Consider the following 22,731-nt stretch of genomic DNA (forward strand, 5'->3'; position numbering starts at 1 on the left):
GCACCAGGCAGTGCTTTCAGCCTGAAATGCCCCCTCATTTCAGCACAAAGTGTGTCAGGGAAGGAAGGCCTTCGTCCAAAAGGGGCGGCCCCATTTCTGCAGAGGGAGGAGTCTTGTCCCTAACTGGAGCAAGGTGTGAACCCTGAGCGCTAATGGCGTGACCTACTCCAAAAGAGGGTCTACCCAGAGTGCTGACCCAGCCGGCACTCCTGTGAAGCCCCCAGTAGGAGTAGCACGAGGCACGCCCTGACCTCCCCCTCTAGGGTCTCCGTGAGGTGAGGATCTTGTTCTGAGCCTCTGACTCAGGTCTGTATAGGCAGGAATCCCAGGCTCTGAAAGGTATCGAGGTGAGGCCTTTGAGTAAGCACTAAGGGACCACCCACTCCTGAACAGCGGGGTCCCATAGAGCCCATCTTTGCTGTCGATAGTCGGAGGCCCCCCAACAGCGTTCGCCCGGATGTGACGTATCCTGACAGCCTGCCTTCTGCAACGGAAGTCCCGGAAGGTTTGTTCCTTAGGGGCACGGTTTCTAACCCGGGAGGGAGAAGTTCCAGGATTGGTCAGGAGTTAAGGTGAGGACCCTGAGTAGCGACTGAGAGGATCATCCACCCCAGAACAGAGCCTCCGCCCCACCCCGGCCCCTCCCTCAAGGTCCCGCTTCTGCTGTTGGCCCTGGGAGACTCCACCAGAGCTATCTAACTTCTGCCTGGAAAGTCTCAGGGAGGTGAGGGCCTGGTCGTAGGACGTGGGTTCTAGGTCTGCAGAGGGAGGAGTCTTGGGCCTGTCGAGAGTCAAGGTGAGGACTGTGAAGACTAATGAGATGCCAAGAGGGAGCCCCACAAAGTCCCGCCCCTGATGTTGGCCCTGGGAGGCTCCACGCAGACTTTCAGGCAGACTCCTGCCTGAAAGGCCTCAGAGAGATGAGGACCTTAGTTTAATAGGGGCTGCCCCATTCTGCAGAGGGAGTTCACCTAGTCCTTAACAGGAGTCGATGTAAAAATCCAGTATGAGGTCTCAGGGAACCAAGCACCCCATAACTGAGGAAGCCCTCCTCTCTCAGCCCTGGGAAACTCCAAAATAACTGTCAAGCTGAGGTGCCCCCTCATTTCCTCCTGGAAGGGGCTGGGGAGATGTGGACCTTTGTCTCATGGAGCAGCCCCAATTCTGCAGAGGGAGGAGACTCAGGGTCTAACAGGAATTACAGTGAGGACCCTGCATGAGGACTAATGGCATCACCCACCACAGAAAAGTGGAAGCGGCAGACAGTTCTTGCTTGCAGTCCTTGGAGGTGTATGTGAACCCTCGTTTCTTTGTGATGCCATCAGGTTGGTGAGAGCCTTGATCTGAAGGGAGCGGCCTCAGATCAGCAGAGGCAGGTGTCCCAGGCCTTAACTGCAGCCAAAGTTAGGGCTCTCAGGCTGTACTTAGTGCTAGGGTAAGGACTCTGAATGAGCACTGAGGTCTCCAAGGAACCCAAGACAGAAAGGGCCCAATTGAGCTATCAGCACTGAGTGCCCCCTGACAGGCTGCTACTTCACTTTCTCTTAGGTGGTCCCAGGGAGATGGGGACACTGGTTCAATGTGTCAAATTTACAGCAGCATGGTGCAGGGGGAGGGGATGGAGATGTGACCCTGCCAACAGTTGACACAATGGTCCTGAATGTGAACTGAATGGACCATCTACCCCAGAACAGAGGAGGCCCCACGGAGCCTAAACCTGCCAATCCCTGCTCTCAGCTCCAGTAAGCCCCAGGCAGGGTTGGCAGAATGCAGCCTAAGGCATACTCTTAATTACTTCCACAGGGTTCTCAGGGGACAGGCTGATGAGGAGCACAGGAGCCCTGTAAGTTTCTAGATTAATGTCTTCAAGTAAACCTGCAGAGGGTGCCTTCTTAAAGCCTAAGTGGTGTCTCCCTACTTATGGTGCTAACACTGTCTCTCCTCCCTCTTCCAGGGGGCCTACATCACCTGTTGTCCTGCTCACACTCCTGCCTGTGTCCCTGACCAGTCATGCCTCGCAGTCAGAAGAGCAATCTCTGTGTACGTAAGAAATGCCAGCAGAACCAATGTGAGACCAAGGTTCTCAGGGGTACTCAGTCCATGGCAACAGCAGAAGCACTCCCCTCCTCTTCCACTCCTCGTTTTCGGTGTACTACCCAGAGAAAGCCTAGTGCTAAGTCATGTAGCACTCTCCAGGGGCATCAGAGAGCCCTGTTCACCCCTACTTCTCCAGGTGCTTCATTCACAAGATCTTATCAAGGTGCCAACAACAAAGATGAGAAAAGGCAAAGTTCTTCCCAGGACAAACCATCCACTATCCGGTCCCGCAGAGACCCTGTAACCAAGAAGGTGGGTACATTGGTGGAGTTCTTGTTGCAAATGTATAAAATGAAGAAGCTCATTATGAAGCAAGACATGTTGAAGATTGTCAACAAAAAGTACAAGAACCGCTTCCTTGAGCTCCTCAGGAGGGCTTCTTTCAGCATGGAGGTGGTCTTTGGCATTGAATTAAAGGAAATCGACTCCATCAAGCACACCTATGCCCTTATCAGCAAAATGGACCTTCCTAACAATGGGATGCTGAGTCGTGGCAGGGGTTTACCAAAAACTGGTCTCCTGATGACTCTCCTGGGCATGATCTTCATGAAGGGCAACTGCGCAAGTGAGGAGAAGATCTGGGAATTCCTGAATAAGATGAGAATTTTTGCAGGGAAGAGGCACTTCATCTTTGGGGAGCCTAGGAAACTCATCACCCAAGATTTTGTGAAGCTAAAGTACCTGGAGTACCGGCAGGTGCCCAACAGTGATCCTCCAGGCTACGAATTTCTGTGGGGTCCCAGAGCCAAGGCTGAAACTACCAAGATGAAAGTTCTGGAGTTTTTGGCCAAGATCAATGATACCGTGCCAAGTGCTTTCCCATCCAGGTATGAAGAGGCTTTGAGAGAAGAGGAAAAGAGAGCCGGAGCGACAGTTCCAGACCGGGCTGGTCCTACTGCTTTGGCCAATGCAGTGCATGCTCCAGCGCCAGATCCAGCAACTCCTCCCATGCTTAGTGAAGTGTGAGGCAGATTCTTTACTTTGTGGTTGAAGAGGGCAGTCGGCGTTAGAAGTACTGGAGGGTTGGGTGGGACTGGAGGGAACACAGTGCGTAATATCTTTCTGTTTCTGTTCTATAAAGGTAACTTACGGATTTATCTGTGTCTTCTTTTGTTATTTTTTCAAATATTAGTCCTTTCAAGTGAAGGCTGTTTTAGCAGTATAATCTAAGTTTATTAATGACATGAATCACACATTTAGCGAGGTTTCTCAGGTTTAAGATAAAGAGCTTTGCTATTTTTGTAAAAAAACAAAAAAGGGGAAGCCTTCCATTTAAGTGATCTGCAGCAAGATAACATAGCATTGGAATAGGCATTTCTTAGAAATGTAAAGAACACAGCAGAAAAAAAATACATGGAATTAAGAAATAGAGAAAAAAGTAAGATGGTCACTATTTAGCTTTTAACTCAAAGGCAATAGGTTTGTTTCTTTTGGTTAATCTCTACTAGGTCCTATAAGGTCGCTATGAGTAGGAAATCGACTCGAAGGCAATGAGTTTGGTTTGGTTTTTTAATCTCTTTTAGTCTATTATTATATAAAAAATGCATAACTGTATTTGCTTAACTTAGTTAATAATGTAGTAGAAATTAAATTTTAATAAATTAGGAGCCCTGGTGGTACGATGGTTAAAAGATCTGCTGCTAACCAATAGGCCAGCAGTTTGAATCCACCAGCCACTCCTTGGAAACCCTATGGGGCACTTCTACCCTGTCCTATAGGGTTGCTATGAGGCAGAATTGACTTGACAGCAATGGGTTTGTTTGCTTGTTTGTTTTTGGTTTACTCACTCACTCACTTATCCCCCAACATTAATTGAGCATCTGCTCTTTGGAAGACGAAATGCTAAAATTGGGAATGGTAAAAAAAAAAAAAAAAGACCTAGCCACTGCCGTAGAATTTTAGGGTCTAGAAGCAGCCATCATGTAATGAAGACAGTGTTATATAGTCTAAGACCTAAAAGGCAAGTAAAAAAGAGTGAGAAGGGGGGAGGTCTGAGATGAGAGTAGGCTAGTGTAAATGCCAGGAGGTGGGGCAATTTGCAGCTTTGGGACACTTTGATCTCTCAATGGCAGGTCATCTTAAGTTAGACTTCATGGGGTAGGGGGGGAAGGGTTGGGGTTGGGAGGGGTGCCCAGAGCCAGACACTCCCATGATGTGTCTCCATGTGGAGAGGCTGAGCCTGGAATGGAAACCAGCTCTTCACAGTGACTCTGGGATTGTGGGTAAACCAGAGAGAAATCCTCACCTGGGGCAGGACTGGAAGGTGCCCTGTGTTCTTGTCCCAGTGCACTTGAACATATACACTGACTGGGTGTTTTATGTACATCATTTATAGGAAGATTCTGAGAAATAGGGTGATACTCCCTTGAGGTAAGATGTCAAGAAGCCACTGTTCTGGTACTTTGTGTTGGGCTGAGGGAGCCAGAGCCCACTCCATTCAAGACATTCGAATTAGGTTATCCTGAGTATCTTTGGCAAACTCCAAGTGAAGACTAGATTTTTGGTGGTGGTGATATCAATGAAGCAGGGGTGACTTAGATGAAAGGGCAGCTGGGGAGGGGGAAGTTGTTGGTCTTTGACAAAAATTCTAAGAGCTTTGCGTTCCATCCAACTGGGGATGTCTACCCCCCACCCACATTAAAGAACATATTCCCTAATGTAAAATATTACCTAGTTTTCTTTCCTAAGCAGCATTTCCGCTGTTTTGGTTTTCTTTGTCCTAGAGCACTGCATATTTCACTGACAAATCCCAGAGAAGTGGGTGGTATCATCTGGGGTCAAAATAATCATATTAATAATAACTGCCATTCTTTAAACACCCAAAATATGCCAGGCATTGTGCCAGGTGCTTTACATGCATTATACACATTCCAGCAGTTTTACAGGATAGGGCTTCTCAGACTTAGCTGCCGATGAAGAATTTGCTATTTTCTCATTTTCACAGCACTGGTAAGTAACAGGGCTGCACTAGACCCATGGTCTGAATCCGTCTAGAGCCCATCAGGTTCCATTCCTCCAGCCTGAGGCAGACCTTGTGTCTCTTAAGTCGCTTCACAGCTCACTACTCCAAAATGTATCTCAAGGAATAAAAAGAGAAATTTTGTCACCAATGTACTGGGTTGGAACACTTAACCAGAGCAATAAGCATAAAAAACAAATGAGTAAAGAAAAGCAGCTAGTATTTGGGGACATCATGATCATCTACATATGCAGTGTATCTTGGACAGCCCCTTTCCTTTAGAAAGTAAACCTTTTAGGACAGAAGTCAAAATAGACGCCAAGTCTGGCTGATGAAGTGACGGACTAGATCAGCATGTGTTTTCTCTGACAGCCCACCACCTAGCTGTCCTGGGCCCCTTGTCTTGTGCTGCAGCATCCCATCTCACATCACTCTGGGACAGCGACCCATTCTCTGCAAGGTGTACAGTAGGGAAACTGCTCAAGAGTTTGCCCGGATGTGGCATTTCTCAGAAGTCTTTAATCCAAAAGACAGGAGTCAGATGACACCCATAAGTGAGGACTGGGTACCCCAACATGCCAGGCAGGGCTGTCAGGCTGAGCATCCCCTCACTTTTTCTTCAGAGTTCTCAGGGACTTGTGAGAGGTGGCCTAAAGAGGATGACCTCAGATTAGCAGTGTGAGCAGTTTCAGCCTCTAATAGAAAGTGAGGACTGTGAATGAGGAATGATGGAAGCACCTATCCAGTAGGGCCCATAAGATCCTGCCCCTGCTGCCAGCCCTCAGAGGCTCCAAACAGCCATGGCTAGATTTGGTTCAACCTAACTTCTACTTCGGAGGTCTTAGGAATACGAAGATCTTGGCAGAGGCTGGCAGACTCGGGTCAGCAGAGAGGGGATTTCAAAGTTATATCAGAAGTCAAGGTGAGGACCCTGATGTCTATTGGAACCACACACACCATATCAGCAGGAGCCCCACAGAATTCCTCCTTATTGTCAGCCCTGGGAGGCCTCAGGCAGACATGCCCTCGTTCCTCCTTAGGGGTAACAGAGAAGTGAGGTTTTGACCTGAAGAGGGTGGTTCTAGTTCAGCAGAGGGAGGAATCTAAGGCCTCCTAGGAGTCAGGTTTAGGACCTGAAGTGAGGACCCAAAGTGGAGACCACTCATCACGGGGCCTGAACCTGCTACTACAGGGTTCACTCTGGGAGACCATGGGCAGGTGTGGCCAGATAGAAAGATTGTCACTATCCCCTAATGGGTGTCAGGGATATGCAGGCCTTACTATGAGGAGGCAGGGCTCAGCTTAAAAAAGAGAGGGGCCCCAGGCCCTGCCTGGTGTCAAAGTGAGGACCCTGAGTGAGGACTAAGGGATTCATCTACCCCTAAATGGAGGGAACAAAGCAGAGTCTAATGCTGCCCCTGCTTGCAGCCCTTATAGGCCCAGGGGGTGCTATCAGGCTATGGTCCCCCCACTTCTGTACATCAGATCAAAGGGAGGAGAGATTTTTGGTCTGTATGTGCAGCCACTGGTCTGCAGAAGGCAGGAGTCCCAGCCCCTACATGAGGCCAAGTGAGGACCCTGAATGAGGACTAAGGCCTCCAAGGAACCCAGGATAGAAAGGGCCCCACTGTGCTGTCAACACTGGGGGTCTACACCCTGCCAGGGATGGTGGCTGGGCTGCCCCCTCCTTTCCTCCTAGAGGGTCCCAGGGACTCTGATGTGTCAAGTTCAGAGTAGCAGAGGTATCTTAGTCATCTTGTGCTGCTATAACAGAAATACCACAAGTAGATGGCTTTAACAAAGAGAAATTTACTTCCTCACAGTAACGTAGGATAAAAGTTCAAATTCAGGGCATCAGCTCCAGGGGAAGGCTTTCTCTGTCGGCTCTGGAGGAAGGTCCATGTCATCAATCTTCCCCTGGACTAGGAGCTTCTCAGTGCAGGGACCCCGGGTCCCAGTGCTGCTTTCTTGGTAGTATGAGGTCCCTAACTCTCTGCTGGCTTCCCTTTCCTTTTATCTCTTGTAAGATAAAAGGTGGTACATGCCACATCCCAGGGAACTCCCTTTACATAGGATCAGGGATGTGACCTGGGTAAGGGTGTTACAATCTCACCCTAATCCTCTTTAACATAAAATTACAATCACAAAATGGAGGACAGCCACACAATACTGGGAATCATGGCCCAGTCAAATTGATACGCACGTTTTTGGGTGGATATAATTCAATCCATGACACCCTATTTAAAATATATATATATATATACATACACACACACACATATATATATATACACCCCTTGACTCCAGTACAGAGGAGCCCACTGCCAGTCCTTGTTACCCCAGCAAGCCCCAGGCAGGGCTGGCAGGCTACAGTTTAAGCCTCACCCTAACTTCCTCCAGAGTGTTCTCAGGACAGGCTGAGCAGGAGATCAGCAGCCTTGTGGGTTCCTAGTGTCCTCCAGGAAAAACTGTAGAGGCTGCCGTTGTTAAAGCTAGGGTAGCATCTCCCTGCTGAAGGGGCACACACCCTCTCAGCCTCCTTCATCCAGTGGGCCCTCATCATCTGCCCTCCTTCCACACTTCTGCCGGCTGTGCTTGACCAGAGTCATCATGCCTCTAGGTCAGAAGAGTAAGATTTGTGCCCATGAAAAAGCCCTAAGTGAGGTCCAGGGTCTCAAGGGGGCTCAGGCCATTGCAGCAGAGGAGGAAGGGCCCCCTTCCTCCTCTCCTCCTTTTGAGGGCTCTCCCAGAGCTCCCCTGCTGCTCACATTTCCCAGGGGCCTCAGAGAGCCCCATCCACCACCACTGCTGCTGCAGGTGGTTCAGGCACAAGAGCTAACAGGAAAGGGGGTTTCCTAAGAATGGGCTCCTGATGCCTCTCCTGGGCATGATCTACATGAATGGCAACCGGGCCACTGAGGAGGAAATCTGGGAATTCCTGAATGTGCTTGGGGTCTATGATGGGAGGAAGCACTTCATCTTTGGAGAGCCCAGGAAGCTCATCACCAAAGATTTGGTGCAGGAAAAGTACCTGGAGTACCAGCAGGTGCCCAACAGTGATCCTCCACGCTACGAATTCCTGTGGGGTCCCAGAGCCCATGCTGAAACCAGCAAGATGAAAGTCCTGGAGTTTTTGGCCAAGATCAATGATGCAGTCCCCAGTGCCTTCCCACTGCACTATGAAGAGGCTTTGAGAGATGAGGAAATGAGAGCCTGAGCCAGAGCTGCAGCCAGGGCTGGTCCTACTGCAAAGGCCAGTGCTTGTTCCAGAGCCACATCCAGCAGCTCCTCCCACCCCTAGTCAAGTCTGAGGCAGATTATTCACTCTGTGGTTCTCAGTACTGTAGACTAAGTGAGGTTGGAGAGAGCACATATATGCCTTCTTGTGTTCCTGTTATACATGAGTAACTTGTAGATTTCTTTTTTTTTTTTTTTTTTACTATTGTTCCTTTTAATAGTAGGTTTATTTAGCTTGGGGCCCTGGTGGCACAGTGGTTAAGGGTTTGGCTGCTAACCAAAAGGTCAGTAGTTCAAATCCACCAGCCACTCCTTGGAAACTCTATGGGGCAGTTCTACTCTGTCCTAAAGGGTCGCTATGAGTCGGAATCGACGCGACAGCAACAGGTTTTTTTTATTTAGCTTTAGAGTCTAAGTTTATGAGTGACATGGATCACATATCTATGCTGTTTATTGGATTTAAAAGTTTTGTGTTTTGTAAAACAAACAGAAATTCCTTGAATCTTTTTTTGTGATCCAGAACTAGATAATATGGCATTGGAATAGGGATTTTCTTCAATATGGGAAATTACTCCACAGTAAAGTTTGTGGAACTACAAAATGGACAAAAAAAAGTAAAAGTTGGTCAGTTTTTGGTTTGTTTCATACTTCCAGTCTTTCTTTTGGTGAAATTGTGTGATATATACATGGATTTGCTTAGCTTATTCAAAAATGTTGGTGAAATTAAATCTATTAAATTTATTATTTGTCCTCTTACATACTTGCTCCTTTACTGGATACAAACATTAATTGAGCATGTGCTCCTGGAAGGATCCGTGATATTACTGGAATTCTAAGACAACGAAATCTCAGCCTCTGTCCATAGATTTTAGAGTAAGAGCAGCTATCGTATAAGGAAGAGGGTGAGACTCTATCCCTATGAATTAAAGGGTAAGTAAAAAGAAAAGTAAGACAGGACTTCCAGACGCAACCCTATAGGACACAGTAGAACTGCCCCATACGGTTTCCAAAGAGCACCTGGTGGATTCAAACTACCGACCTTTTGGTTAGCAGCCGTAGCGCTTAACCACTACACCACCAGGGTTTCCCAGATGAGAGCAGTCAGGTATAAATGCCCTGAGGCCTCAGTGGAAGGTTAAGTTAGGCCTTATGGTGGAGGGGTGCACAGGGCCAGACACTCCTATGGTGTGTCTCAGCATTGAGAGCCTGAGCCTGAAATGGAGAATTACTTTTAACAGTTACTCTGGGACTGTGGGTAAACCAGAGGGAATCCCCACCCAGAACAGGACTGGAAGGTGTCCTGTGCTCTTGTCCCAGTGCACTTGAATACATGCATTGACTAGGTGTTTTATTCACAGCACGTCCTGGGACTTCCTGAGAAGGGCCACACTCCCCTGAGGTGGGATGCTCAGCAGCCACTGGGCTAGCACTTTGCCCTGGTCTGGGGGAACCAGAGTACTCTCAAACAGAAGGCCATTCAAATTAGGCTATTTCGTGGGTAAGCTGGCAATCTCTAAATGAGGTCTAGATTTTAGGTAAGGAGCCCTGGTAGCTCAACAGTTAAGCAGAGAAAGACCTGGTGATCTGCTTCCATAAAGGTCATTGCCTAGAAAACTCTGTGGGTCAGTTCTACTCTGTCCTACAGAGTCACTGTGAGTTGGAATCAACTCAATGGCAACTGTTTGAGGATAGAAAGGCAGCTTGGAGGGAAGAAGTGGCTGGCTTTTGAAATAAATTCTCAGGGCTTTCAGTTGTATCCAGCTGGGAAAGACATCCTCATACCCAAAATATAAAATATACTCTAACAGAGAAGTCTTAGTTTTCCTTGTTAAGCAGCATGCTAAGCAGTATTTTTGGCTGATTTGATTTTCTTTGTCCAAGAGCACTACATATTCTCTGACATCTCCCAGATTTTAAAAAAAAAAATTCTACTGAGCTGGCTGGTCTCTGGGGTTGTTACCAAACCCGGGAAGGTGGGTCTTTATCCAGCACACTCAGACTTGCCAATAATCTGGACACTGGTCTTTGAGAAAGAGAAAGTGACTTTATACAATTCTCAGAGCAAGGAGCCAAGAGGAAGTTCCTCAGATCTGACTCCCCAAGCTATGGGGAAGCAGGGCTTATATGTGATTTGGGCAGCAAGATGGCAGCCACGCAGGCATACTGGGGAGGAAAAATTCTGGAAGGCAGCCAGGAAACAGGAGGTGATGTGGTTTTTTAAAAAAAATATTTTATTGTTTTTAGATGAAGGTTTACAAAGCAGTTTAGGTTCCCATTCAACAATTTATACACAAACTGTTCAGTGACTTTGGTTACATTCTTCACAATGTGTGAACAGTCTCATTATTTCCATTCTGGTTGTTCTGTTTCCATTAATCGAGTTTCCCTGCCCCCTTACAGTGTCATTTTTTTTTATTGAACTTTAGATGAATGTTTACAGAACAAACTAGCTTCTCATTAAACAGTTAGTACATACTGTCTTATGACATTGCTTAACAACCCCATGACATGTCAGTACTCTCCTTCCTCAACCTTGGGTTCCTTATTACCAGCTTTCTTGTCCCCTCCTGCCTTCTAGTCCTTGCCCCTGGGCTCCTGGGCCCCTTTAGTCTCATTCTGTCCTATTGGTCTGTCTAATCTTTGGCTAAAAGGTGAACCTCCAGAGTGACTTCATCCAGGGGCCATACTCTTGGGGTTTCTCCAGTCTCTGTCAGGCCAGTAAGTCTCATCTTCTTTTTGTGAGTTAGAATTTTGTTCTACATTTTTCTCCAGCTCTGTCTGGGACCCTCTATTGTGATCCCTTTCGGAACAGTCAGTGGTGGTAGATGGGCACCATCTAGTTGTACTGGACTCAGTCTGGTGGAGGCCGTGGTAGTTGTGGTCCATTAGTCCTTTGGAATACTCTTTCCCTGGAATCTTTAGTATTCTTCATTCTCCCTTGTTTCCGAAGGGGTGAGACCAGTGGAGTATCTTAGATGGCCACTCACAGGCTTTTAAGACCCCAGACGCTACGGTGATATGGTTCTTGTTGGACCTCTTGCTTTGGAATAGGGGCCGGGTGATGATTTTTCTTCTGATTCATTCCACCTGTTGTTGTGTCCTCTGTTGAGGTCAATTAGTGGTCACAGCTGACCCTTCTGTGCATGCAGGGTGGGCCAAATCTGGCTTGGGCTAGTTTAAGGGCTAATGGAAATTTACTGGCATTCGTAGGGTCAGGTTACAATCCCCCCTTGAGTTGTAGCAATTCCTTAATCTTAAGGGATAAGGGTCGGCGACTCATCTGGCTACTTCCTGCTGACATGGGATGGAGTTTTAGGGACCTAGGAACAGGCAAGGAATGATTAGCTCCGGGGGGTAGCAGGCAAAGAAGACTTAGAAGGTGGAAAAGGAGAGCTTAAGTCTTCCCCTTACCTTCCTCACCAAACTAAAAAAAAAAAAAACCACACCCATTGCCATCGAGTCGATTCCGAACCTATAGGACAGAGTAGAACTGCCCCATACGGTTTCCAAGGAGCACCTGGTGGATTTGAACTGCCAACCTTTTGGTTAGCAGCCGTAGCTCTTAACCATGGCACCACCAGGGCTCAAAGAAATACAAATTTCTAAGTGGTTTTCAGTTTGTCTTAGCCACCTGAAGTGGAGACCCTTGACCCAAAATCAAAAGCTAGCAGCCAAGATTTGAACCCAAGCAGATGGTCTCCAGGACCCTTCTGTTATACTGCCACCAGAAGTTTACTGGCACACTGTCTGGGGCCTAGCTTTAGGGGGCCTTGGGTTGGCCACTGGCCCTTTTGGGGCCCATGAGGATTTACCCCACACGAGGTCTCCCTGGGCCGCGGGTTACCTCCAAGAGCTGCTGCCAGGACTGCGTCCTTTTTCCTTGTGCTTTGTCTCGATTATTGAAGACCTTAAAGGCAATCTCAACAAGTAGTGAAGTATTCATTCCTAGACCTCCTTCTAACTTTTGAAGTTTCCGCCTGATGTGAAGGGCGCTCTTGGCTAAGGAAAGTTGTATTTATTAACCTGGCATGCTCTGGGTCTTCAGGGTTTATATCAATAAACTGCCAGTATGCTTTGGACACCTGTTCTAGGAAGCTGGAGGGATCTTCCTTGGGGCCTTGTTAAACATCCTGAAGTTTCCTTCTGTATTTGGGCCCCTTATTGTCAAACAGTTTTTATAATGCTCTAGCTGTCCTGCCTCCAGCTGATATCTGTGGCAGATACAGCCTGTGCGGCCGGGAGTCTAATACCATTTTGAGGGTTGAGGTTATGCAACCTGTCCACCTCTTGGTGTGCCTTTTCTAAGATCATCTTCCGTTCCTCTGAAGTTAGGTGCAGAACGTGCATGGACCCTGATAAACCCTCTAGGCTGGCCGTTGTGATCTAGTCCAGCAGGCATTTGGCTCAGTGGAAATTGCCCTGAGGAGACTTGAGTGGATCCCTGGTCAAATTGCATCCCACTATGGGTATGTACTTAGAGCACTTACTGATGAAGATCAGAGACCACAGCCTTCAGTATGGATTACACCTCAACGTAAAGAAAACAAAATCCTCACAACTGGACCAATAAGCAACATCATGATCAACGGAGAAAAGATTGAGGTTGTCAAGGATTTCATTTTACTTGGATCCACAATCAACGCCCATGGAAGCAGCAGTCAAGAAATCAAACAACGCACTGCATTGGGCAAATTGCTGCAAAAGACCTCGTTAAAGTGTTGAAAAGCAAAGATGTCACTTTGAAGACTAAGGTGCGCTTCACCCAAGCCATGGTATTTTCAATCGCATCATATGTATGCGAAAGCTGGACAATGAATAAGGAAGATCGAAGAACTGTCTCCTTTGAATTGTGTTGGTGAAGAATATTGAATATACTATGGACTGCCAAAACAACGAACATTTGTACTTGGAAGAAGTACAACCAGAATGTTCCTTAGAAGCAAGAACGGCAAGACTATGTCTCACATACTTTGGACATGTTATCAGGAGGGACCAGTCCCTGGAGAAGGACATCATGCTTGGTAAAGTAGAGGGTCAGAGAGAGAGAGGAAGACCCTCAATAAGATGGACTGACACACTGGCTGCAACCATGGGCTCAAGCATACCAACAACTGTGAGGATGGCCCAGGACCAAGCAGTGTTTTGTTCTGTTATACACAGGGTCGTTATGAGTCGGAACTGACCCAACGGTACCTAACAACAACAACAACGGGTGTGTACCGGGGAGGCTGCTCCCTGGGCAGAACTGGGAGTTTCTGACTCCTGAGGCCTGCAAGCAATTTGCAGAAGGGGTGGCAGAGGGTTAGGCCAAAGGAATAGCGGCTGCCGGGCCAGGAACCAGGCCTACAACTCCAGGTGGAAGGTGTACGGATAACTGCAAATCTGGACGGGGCTCAGGTTTTCGACCTAAACCCCCACTGTATAAACAAAAAGCCTGTATTTCTCCGGGGCAAATCCTAGTTCCCCTTTTAGCATATCCAGTTAAGTGTTGCCTGAAGTCAGAGTTACCTGCTCTCTGTAATCTATAATACCCAGTATTCATTTCTATCATACGTTTAGGTGTGCTTTACAACATTAGGTAGGATTAACATTCAATATCGGTAGTACATTCAGATAATCACATAATCCTAAACACATAACCCTTTTTAAAACATTCCAGAGCAGTCTTCTCTACACCTTAACTAACTTCTCATTCATATAGCCTTGGGCCTCTGGCTGGATGGAACCAGAAGACCCTGGCCCCCTATCAATCATCCTGTTTATGTGGCCTGGCTTTGGCCCCAGGCCTCTCCAGGTAGGACTTTTCCCCCCTTCCTTTTTCCCCTGCACCATTAGCTTACACTGTTTTTGTAGGTTTTTATTTTGCCAGAGAGACATAAAGGTTTGTACGTACAGGATTTCATCCCATTTTCCCTCTCTTTTGCAAAAACAGATCTAACTGTAAGATGGTAGCATAGTTAAGTGACCCCAAACAGTAACTAGAATCCACATAAAAAAACAAAGAGCACCAGTGGTTTCCAGTATTTCACACACACACACACTCACTCAAAACCAGAACCTAACCAAGGTCAACAACCAGAAACTAGGCTGCCTGTTCTCTGCTGTCGGGTAGGGCGAGTGGAGGGGCAAGATAACGAGGATGATTTTAGGAGGGCTTCAGTCCCCTCTAATGGGGAGGTATTAGTCCTACTTAAATCCTCTGGATACCTCCCCACCTCCAATCCCAAGCACTTAAACACTTAACAAGAGAAATTCTGAGGGCACTTACCTAGCAGCGTCCATACTTGAGTTAGTTTCTAATTCTCCAAGTGCCTCAGGCCAGTCGCCACCTCGGTCACAATTAGGGGACCCACTCAATCCTCCTGAACAAGAGGCTCGGTGCGCACTGAGGGTCGGTGGAGGTTCTGCTCACGGGACCACGGGGTGCCGGGCTCCAGACAGAGGGTCTGTGCCACACTCGGGCCCTATGTTGGGCGCCAAAATTGTTACCAAACCCGGGTAGGTGGGTCCCTGTCTGGTAGGCCTAGACTTGCCAATAATCTGGACACCGCTCTTTGAGAAAGAGAAAGTAATTTTATTGCAATGCGCAGAGTAAGCAGCGGGAGAAAAGTTCCTCAGGACTGACCCCCCCCCAAGCTAGGGGGAAGGAGGGGTTATATGTGGTTTGGGTAGCAAGATGGAGGCCGCGCAGGCGTAGTGGGGAGGGAAAAAAATTGTAGAAGGTGGCCAAGAAACAGGAGGTGATGTGGTTCTTGTCAGACCTCTCTCTTTGGAATAAGGTCCCGGTGATGATTTTTCTTCTGATTCATTCCACCTTTTGCTGCGTCCTCTGTTGAGATCAATTAACGTTCGCAGCTGGCCCTTCTGCGCATGCGGGGCAGGCCAAATCTGGCTTGGGCTAGTTTAAGGACTAATGGAAATTTAGAGTCAGGTTACAGGATCAAAATAATGATAGTAATCCCTGCCATTCTTTAAAGTCTTAAAACATGCCATGCACTGTGCCGGTGCTTTACATACATTACGTGAATTTCAACAATCCTAGAAGACAGGACTATCAAACCCACTTCACAAATGAAGAACCTAAGGCTCAGAAAGTTTGGTAATGTGTGCGAGTTCACACATCTAGTATGTAATAGAGCTGGATAGACCCCTGGTTTGAATCCGTCTGAAGCACACACTGTTTCACTTCTCCCAGCCAGAGGCTTACCTTGTGTCTCTTAATTCACTGTTCTTCTCTCCACTACACGATGTCTCTCTGGTGATAAAAAGAATATCTTTGTGCCCAAAGCACTGGGTTGGAATACACAGCCAGAACCATAAGAATACCAAAATAAATGAGTGGTATGAATAAATGAGATAAAGAGATAATTCTCATTGAAAGCATGATCATCTACTTATATCTCAGATAACCTCAAAATATAGAAGCTCACAAAATCATCTTGGACAGCCCCTTTCCTGTAGAAAGTAAACTTTTTAGGACAAAAGTCAAAATAGATGCCAGAACTAAAACCATTCCCGAAGCCTACTCTTCAGACAAAGATTAGACTGGACTGTAAAACATAAAATAATACTTGTGAAAAGTGTGCTTCTTAGTTCAAGGAGATACACGAGACAAAACGGGCAGCTCCTGTCTGGAGGCAGGAGGAAAAGTTAGGAAGGGACAGGAGCTGGTTGGATGGACATGGGAAACCTGGGGTGGGAAGGAGGAGTGTGCTGTCACATTGTGGGGATTGTAACTTGTGTCATATAACAATATGTGTCTAAAATTTTATATGAGAAATTAACTTGAGCTGTAAACTTTCACCTAAAGAACTATATATATATATACACATATATATACACATATATATATACACATATATATACACATATATATATACACATATATATATACACATATGTATATACACACACATATATATATATATATACACACATATATATATGCAGAATGGACAGAATTGCTTGTGGAAAAAAAAAAGATGCCAAGTCTGGCTAATGAAGTGATGGACTAGATTAGCGTGTGTTTTCTCTGGCAGCCCACCACCTATCCTGGGCCCCTTGTCTTGTGCTACAGCATCCCCATCTCACATCATTCTGGGACAGGAACCCATTCTCTGCAATGTTTCCAGGAGGCAAACTACTCAAGAGTTGGAGGGATGTGACATTTCCTGGGAAGCCTTTAATTCAAGAGACAGGAACCAAGATGAGGACATCCATGAGTGAGGAATGGGAAGATGACAACACCCAGAATATAGGGGTCACCCAGAGACTGGCTGGCACCCTGCTCTCAAACCTAGAAAGCCCCAGGCAGGGCTGTCAGGCTGAGCATCCCCTCACTTATCCTTTAGAGTTCTCAGGGACTTGAGAGCCTTGACCTAAGAAGGGTGCCTCAAGTCAGTAGAAGCAGGAGTCTCAGTCTCTGATAGATAGCAAGGTGATGATCCTGAATGAGGATGATGGAAGGAGCCAGACAGAATAGTGATGTCCCATAGAGACTCATCTCTGCTGTCACTCCTTCAAGGTCCTGAAGAGCTGTGGACAAATATGCATCACCCTGATTCCAAATAATGGTGCTGTGAAGGTGTGGACCTTGATTGGAGAGGATCATCTTCAGGTAAGTAGAGCGTAGATTCTCAGAACAGATTGGGTGTCAAGGTGAGGACCCTGAATGAGGAATGAGGGAATCATCCACCCTAGAACAGAGAAGGCTCCACAAAGTCCCTTCCCCGCTGCTGTCTGAATTGGGAGGCACGGCTCAGAGCTGTCAGACTAAGCAGTACCCTCATTTCCTTCCCAGAAGTGGGTATGCAGAGATTGTCTCAGGTCCTTGGTACATTGCAGTTGGCCCTCGTTTTGCAGAGGGAGGACACCTAGGCCCTAGCAGGAGGCAGATAAAGATCCTTCCTGTTATGAAGGTATCCCCAAAACAAAGGGCTCCTCACAGAGCCCCACCCCTGTTCACAGCTCTGGGACGTCCCGGCAAAGCTGTCAGTCTGAGGCACCCTTTTATTTCCTCCTGTAGGGTTTCTGTGTGGCAAGGGCTTTGGTCTAATGGGGGGAAGGGAGGGAAGGAGACCAGTCCTGGTTCTACAGAAGGAATAGACCTAACAGGAGTCAAAGTGAAGACCCCCTGTGTTTTGAGGGTACCCCACCAACAGAAGGACCCCCACAGAGCTCAGCCACTGTTTTGATCCTGGGAGGCACCAGGCAGAGCTATCAGGCTGAAGTGCCCCCTCATTTCAGCACAAAGGGTATCAGGGAGGGAGGGCGTTGGTCCAACCGGGGCAGCCCCATTTCTGCAGAGGGAGGAGTCTCGTCCCTCACTGAAGTAAGGTGCGGAGCTGAGTGATAATGGGGGACCTACGCCCAAAAGGGAGTCTGCCCAGAGTGCTGACCCAGCCGGCACTCCTGTGAGGCCCCAGGCAGGGGTAGCGTGAGGCACGCCCTGACCTCCCCCTCTAGGGTCTTGGCGTGGTGAGGGTCTTGTTCTGAGCCTGTGACTCGGGTCTCTATAGGCAGGAACCCCAGGCTCCGGTAGGTATCGGGGTGAGGGCCCTCAGTGAGCACTAAACAGTGGGGTCCCATGAGCCCCGCCCCTGCTGTCGGCTGTTGGAGGCTCCCCCTCCCCACAGCCTTGGCCCACGCAGGCACACCGACGGCCTTGACCGGATGTGACGTGGTTTGACGTCCACCTCCTAACCGCCGGAGAGGTGCGGCCTCTGGCTGGAGGGGCTGGCTCATCATCGACGCGAGCGGACTGGTCAGGAGTCCAGGTGAGGACCCTGGATGTGGACTGAGGGGACCAACTAACCCAGAACCGTGTAGGCCACACATAGTTCCGCCCCTGTCAGCCCTGGAAGGTCCCTGCCAGAGCTTCAAGCTGAGGAGCCCCTCATTTCTACTTGGAGGGACTTAAGGAGGTGAGGGCTTTGGCCTGTGGAGGCGGCCTACTCTGTAGAGGTAGGGAATCCAGGCCCTAACACATGTTAAGGTGAGGACCGTCGGTGCTAATGAGGGACATCCTTCTAATGGAGATGGCCTTACGGAGTGTCGCCCCTGCTGTCAGCCCTGGCAGCCCCTGCGGTAACTGTCAGACTGAGGTGCCCCTCATTTCTGCCTGGAAGGTCTCAGGGAGGAAGGAGCTTTTGTTTAATTGACAGTCCCAGTTCTGAAGAGGGAGAACTGGACCCTAACTGCAGGCCAGGCAGGGACCCTTAGTGCTCATGAAGGGGCCTCCCCGCAAAAGAGGGGCCGCCCACAGCCCGACCCTGCTCTGACCTCTAGGAGCTCCCAGGCAGGGGTGGCTACTTGTGCAGCACGCTGGCTCCCCTCTAGGGAGGTGAGGACCTTAATCTGAGCCATAAAGCCCACCCCTGCTTTCAGGCTGACTCCAATTAGTAGAGGGAGGAATCCTAAGTCTTGCCAGCCCCTGCTGTCACCCCAGTAAGCTCCAAGTAGGGCTGGCAGGCTGCAACCTAAGCCTTCCTCTAATTTCCTCTACAGGGGCCTGACCAGGACAATAGGAGCCTTGTAGGGTCCTAGAGCAGTGCCCTCCAAGAATCCTGCAGAGGCGGCGGTTGTCAAAGCCAAGGAGGCGTCACTGTGCTGCAGGGGCACACACCCTCTCAGTCTCCCTCCTCCAGTGGGCCGGCATCACCCACCCTCCTTCCACACTCCTGCCTGCTGTCCTTGACCATAGTCATCATGCCTCGTGGTCAAAAGAGTAAGCTCCGTGCCCGTGAGAAACGTCGCCAGGCCCGAGGTGACACCCACGGTGTCCAAGGTGCTCAGGCCACTGCAGCAGAGGAGGAAGGGTCCCCCTCCTCTTCCTCTCCTCCTTTTGGGGGTTCTCCCCAGAGCTCCCCTGCTGCTCACATTCCCCAGGGGCCTCCGAGAGTGCCATTCATCACCACTGCTGCTGCAGGTGCTTCAGGCACAAGAGCTGCTGGAGATGCCAAGAGCCAAGATGAGGGAGGTCCAAGTTCCTCTGTGGCCCCACCCTCTGCCGGGAGCTCACAAAAAGATCCCTTAGCAAGGCAGGCGGGTATGTTGATGCAGTTCCTGCTGCACAAGTATAAAATGAAAGAGCCCGTTACAAAAGCAGAGATGATGAAGAGTATCAGCAAAAAGTACAAGGAGCGCTTCCCTGAGATCCTGAAGAAAACTACTGAACGGATGGAGCTGGTCTTTGGCCTTGATCTGAAGGAAGTAGATCCCAGCCGTCAATCCTATGCTCTTGTCAGCAAACTTGACATCACCAACGAAGAAAGTCTGAATGATGGTGGCGAATTTCCCAAGAATGGGCTCCTGATGCCTCTCCTGGGCGTGATTTTCATGAAGGGCAACAGGGCCACCGAGGAGGAGATCTGGGAATTCCTGAATGTGCTTGGGGTCTATGATGGGAGGAGGCACTTAATCTTTGGAGAGCCTAGGAAGCTCATCACCAAAGATTTGGTGCAGGAAAAGTACCTGGAGTACCGGCAGGTGCCCAACAGTGATCCTCCACGCAACGAATTCCTGTGGGGTCCCAGAGCCTACGCGGAAACCAGCAAGATGAAAGTCCTGGAGTTTTTGGCCAAGATCAATGATACAGTCCCCAGTGCCTTCCCACTGCACTATGAAGAGGCTTTGAGAGATGAGGAGATGAGAGCCCGAGCCAGAGTTGCAGCCAGGGCTGGTCCTACTGCAAAGGCCAGTGCTTATTCCAGAGCCACATCCGGCAGCTCCTCCCACCCCTAGTCAAGTCTGAGGCAGATTATTCACTTTGTGGTTCAAAAGAGAAGTCAGAATTCTAAGTAGTGGCAGGCTAAGGTTGGGCTGGAGGAATCATAATACATATCTTCTTTTTGTCTCTGTTGTACATCAGTAACTCGGAGATTTAGCTTTTTTCTTTTGATGGTTTTCAAATTTTGTTCTATTTAATAAAATGTTTATTTAGCTTTAGAATCTAACTTTATATATGACCTAGATTACACATTTATTTCTCTTTATATAAGGTTTAAGAGTAAGAGGTTTGGTGTCTTTCTAAAACAATTTGAAAAACCTTGAATCTTTATTTAGGGGTCCAGAACAAGATAACATCACTTTGGAGTTGGGATTTTCTTGGAAATGTGAATGAACCCCACAATAAAATAGTTGATATCACAAAATAAAACATGGTTAATTCTTGTTTTGCCTTACTCATTTCTGTCTTTCATAAAATTCAAACATACATATCTGTAGTTCCTTTGTTTATTCAAGAATATCAATGAAATTAAGTTGTAATAAATTAGACCCTTGTTTGGTGACTCATTTATTCCCAATTATTAATTGAGCATTGGCTCTTTGAAAGGCTCTGTTCTAACCGTGATAATGCTAAGATAAAGAAGATGCAGTCCTGCACATATATGTTTAACATCCAGGAGCAGCTATCATATAAGGAAGAGCATGAGTTACTCTCTAAGACCAAAAGGACAATGAGGAGTGAGGAGCAGGGAGGTTCCAGATGAGAGCGGTCTAGTGTAAACCCCCTGAGGCAGGGCAGTTTGGGGCTTTGGGACACTGCAATACCTGAGTGGGAGGTCATTTTAGGCTGCATGGGGCAGGGGGAGGTGGGGGGTAAGGGGTGGGGTGAGGTGGGGAGGAGAGTCTAGATGAGGCTGCGGGAGGGGTCCGCAGGGCCAGACACTCCTATGATGTGTCTCAGGGTGGAGAGGCTGAGCCTGGAATGGAGAACGGCTCTTCACAGTGACTCTGGGATTGGGGATAAACCAGAGAGAAATCCCCGCCTGGGGCAGGACTGGAAGGTGCCCTGTGCTCTTGCCCCAGTGCCTTGAACACATGCACTGACTGGGTGTGTCATGCACAGCGTGTCCATGGAGTTCCTGAGAGAGATAAAGGTGATACTTCCTTGAGGTGAGATGTCAAGAAGCCGCTGTTCTGGCACTTTGTCTTTGGGCTGGGGGAGCCAGAACCCACTCCATTCAAAAGACGTTTGAATTAGGTTATCCTGAATGACGTTGGCCAACTCCAAGTGAAGACTAGATTTTTGGTGGTGATGATATGAATGAAAGCAGGGATGGCTTAGATGAAAGGGCAGCTGGGAGGGGGAAGTTGTTGGTCTTAATAATAATTCTAGGAGCTTTGTGTTCCATCCAGCTGGGGAAGTTACCCCATGCCCACATTAAATAACATATTCCCTAATGTAAAATATTACCTAGTTTTCTTTCCTAAGCAGCATTTTAGCTAATCTGGTTTTCTTTGTCCTAAAGCACTGCATATTTGGATTTAAAAAAAAAAAATCCCAGAGAGGTGGGGTGGCATCACCTGGGGTCAAAATAATCACAGTAATAACTGCCATTCTTTAAAGACCCGAAACACGCCAGGCACTGTGCCAGGAGCTTTACATGCATTACACACATTCCAACAGTCCCAGAAGACAGGATTCATGAAACCCACTTGACAGATGAAGAACCTGAGGCTCATGGAGTTTGGGAATAAGTACACATGGCTGGTAAGTAATAGCTGGACCAGATCCCTGTTCTGAATTCTAGAGCCCACACTGTCCCACTCCTCCCAACCTGAGGCAGACCTTGTGTCTATTAATTCCGTTTTCTTCTCACAACTCCAAAATGTATTTCAGGTGATAAAAAGAATAACATTGTGGCCAGCATACTAAAAGCAGGCGTAAACAAGGAAGGTGAAAATGAGGACCAAACAGAATTTGAGGATGGTCTGTTGGTTCACTTACCTAGCGTTCTGCTTCCCCTAGTTCCAAGGTTCCTTGAGAGCTAACTAACTCTGCCCAAGGGCTGGCATTTTTTAAATAATATTTTGTTGTGTTTAGGTGAAAGTGTACACAGCGAATTAGGTTCCCCTTTAACAATTTTTATACAAATTGTTCAGCGACATTGGTTACAATTTTTACAATGTGTCAGCATTCTCATTACTTCCATTCTGTTAGTTCTGTTTCCATTGATCTAGCTTCCCTTCCCCTCCTTGCCTTCTCACTTTTGCTTTGGGGTAAATGTTGACTGTTTGGTCTCATATAGTTGATTGTTTAAGGGAGCATATTACTCAAGGGGGATATTGTTTGTTTTATAAGCCAATCTATTATTTGGCTGACAGGTGGCCTACAGAAATAGCTTCAATTCCAAGTTCAAAGGGTATCTTAGGGCAATAGTCTCAGGGGTTCCTCTAGTCTCTATTAGTCCAGTAGGTCTGTCCTCTCTTAGGAATTTGAGTTTTGTTCTACATTTTTCTCACATTCTATCCTGGACCTTCTATTGTGTCCCTGGTCAGAACGATCGGTAGTGGTAGTCAGGCACCATCTAGTTCTTCTGGTCTTAGGCTAGAAGACGCTGTGGTTCATGTGGGCTATTAGTCCTGTGAACTAGTTTCTTCTTTGAACCTTCGATTTCCTTCATTCTCTTTTGCTCCTTATGAGTAGAGACCAA

General features: G+C 47.8%; 2 protein-coding genes across 2 annotated transcripts; both read left to right on the forward strand.

Annotated features, from left to right (window-relative positions):
• Window positions 1-1,953: 1,953 nt before the first annotated feature.
• On the forward strand, window positions 1,954-8,273 carry LOC101356994 (melanoma-associated antigen B3-like). The gene is made up of 3 exons (XM_023740567.1): window positions 1,954-2,584; window positions 6,381-6,390; window positions 7,904-8,273. The coding sequence occupies exons 1-3, from the start codon at window positions 2,011-2,013 to the stop codon at window positions 8,271-8,273; spliced, it is 954 nt and encodes a 317-aa protein (XP_023596335.1). The 5' UTR covers window positions 1,954-2,010.
• Window positions 8,274-19,000: 10,727 nt separating this feature from the next.
• LOC101354118 (melanoma-associated antigen B2-like) lies at window positions 19,001-20,091 on the forward strand. Its single transcript, XM_004386227.2, is given in 2 exon segments — window positions 19,001-19,939; window positions 19,942-20,091. Coding segments are annotated over 2 exon segments (1,089 nt in total).
• The last annotated feature ends 2,640 nt before the right edge of the window (window positions 20,092-22,731 follow it).

This window comes from Trichechus manatus, unplaced genomic scaffold (assembly GCF_000243295.1).
Source record: "Trichechus manatus latirostris isolate Lorelei unplaced genomic scaffold, TriManLat1.0 scaffold00159, whole genome shotgun sequence".
NCBI classification, from domain to species: Eukaryota; Metazoa; Chordata; class Mammalia; order Sirenia; family Trichechidae; genus Trichechus; species Trichechus manatus.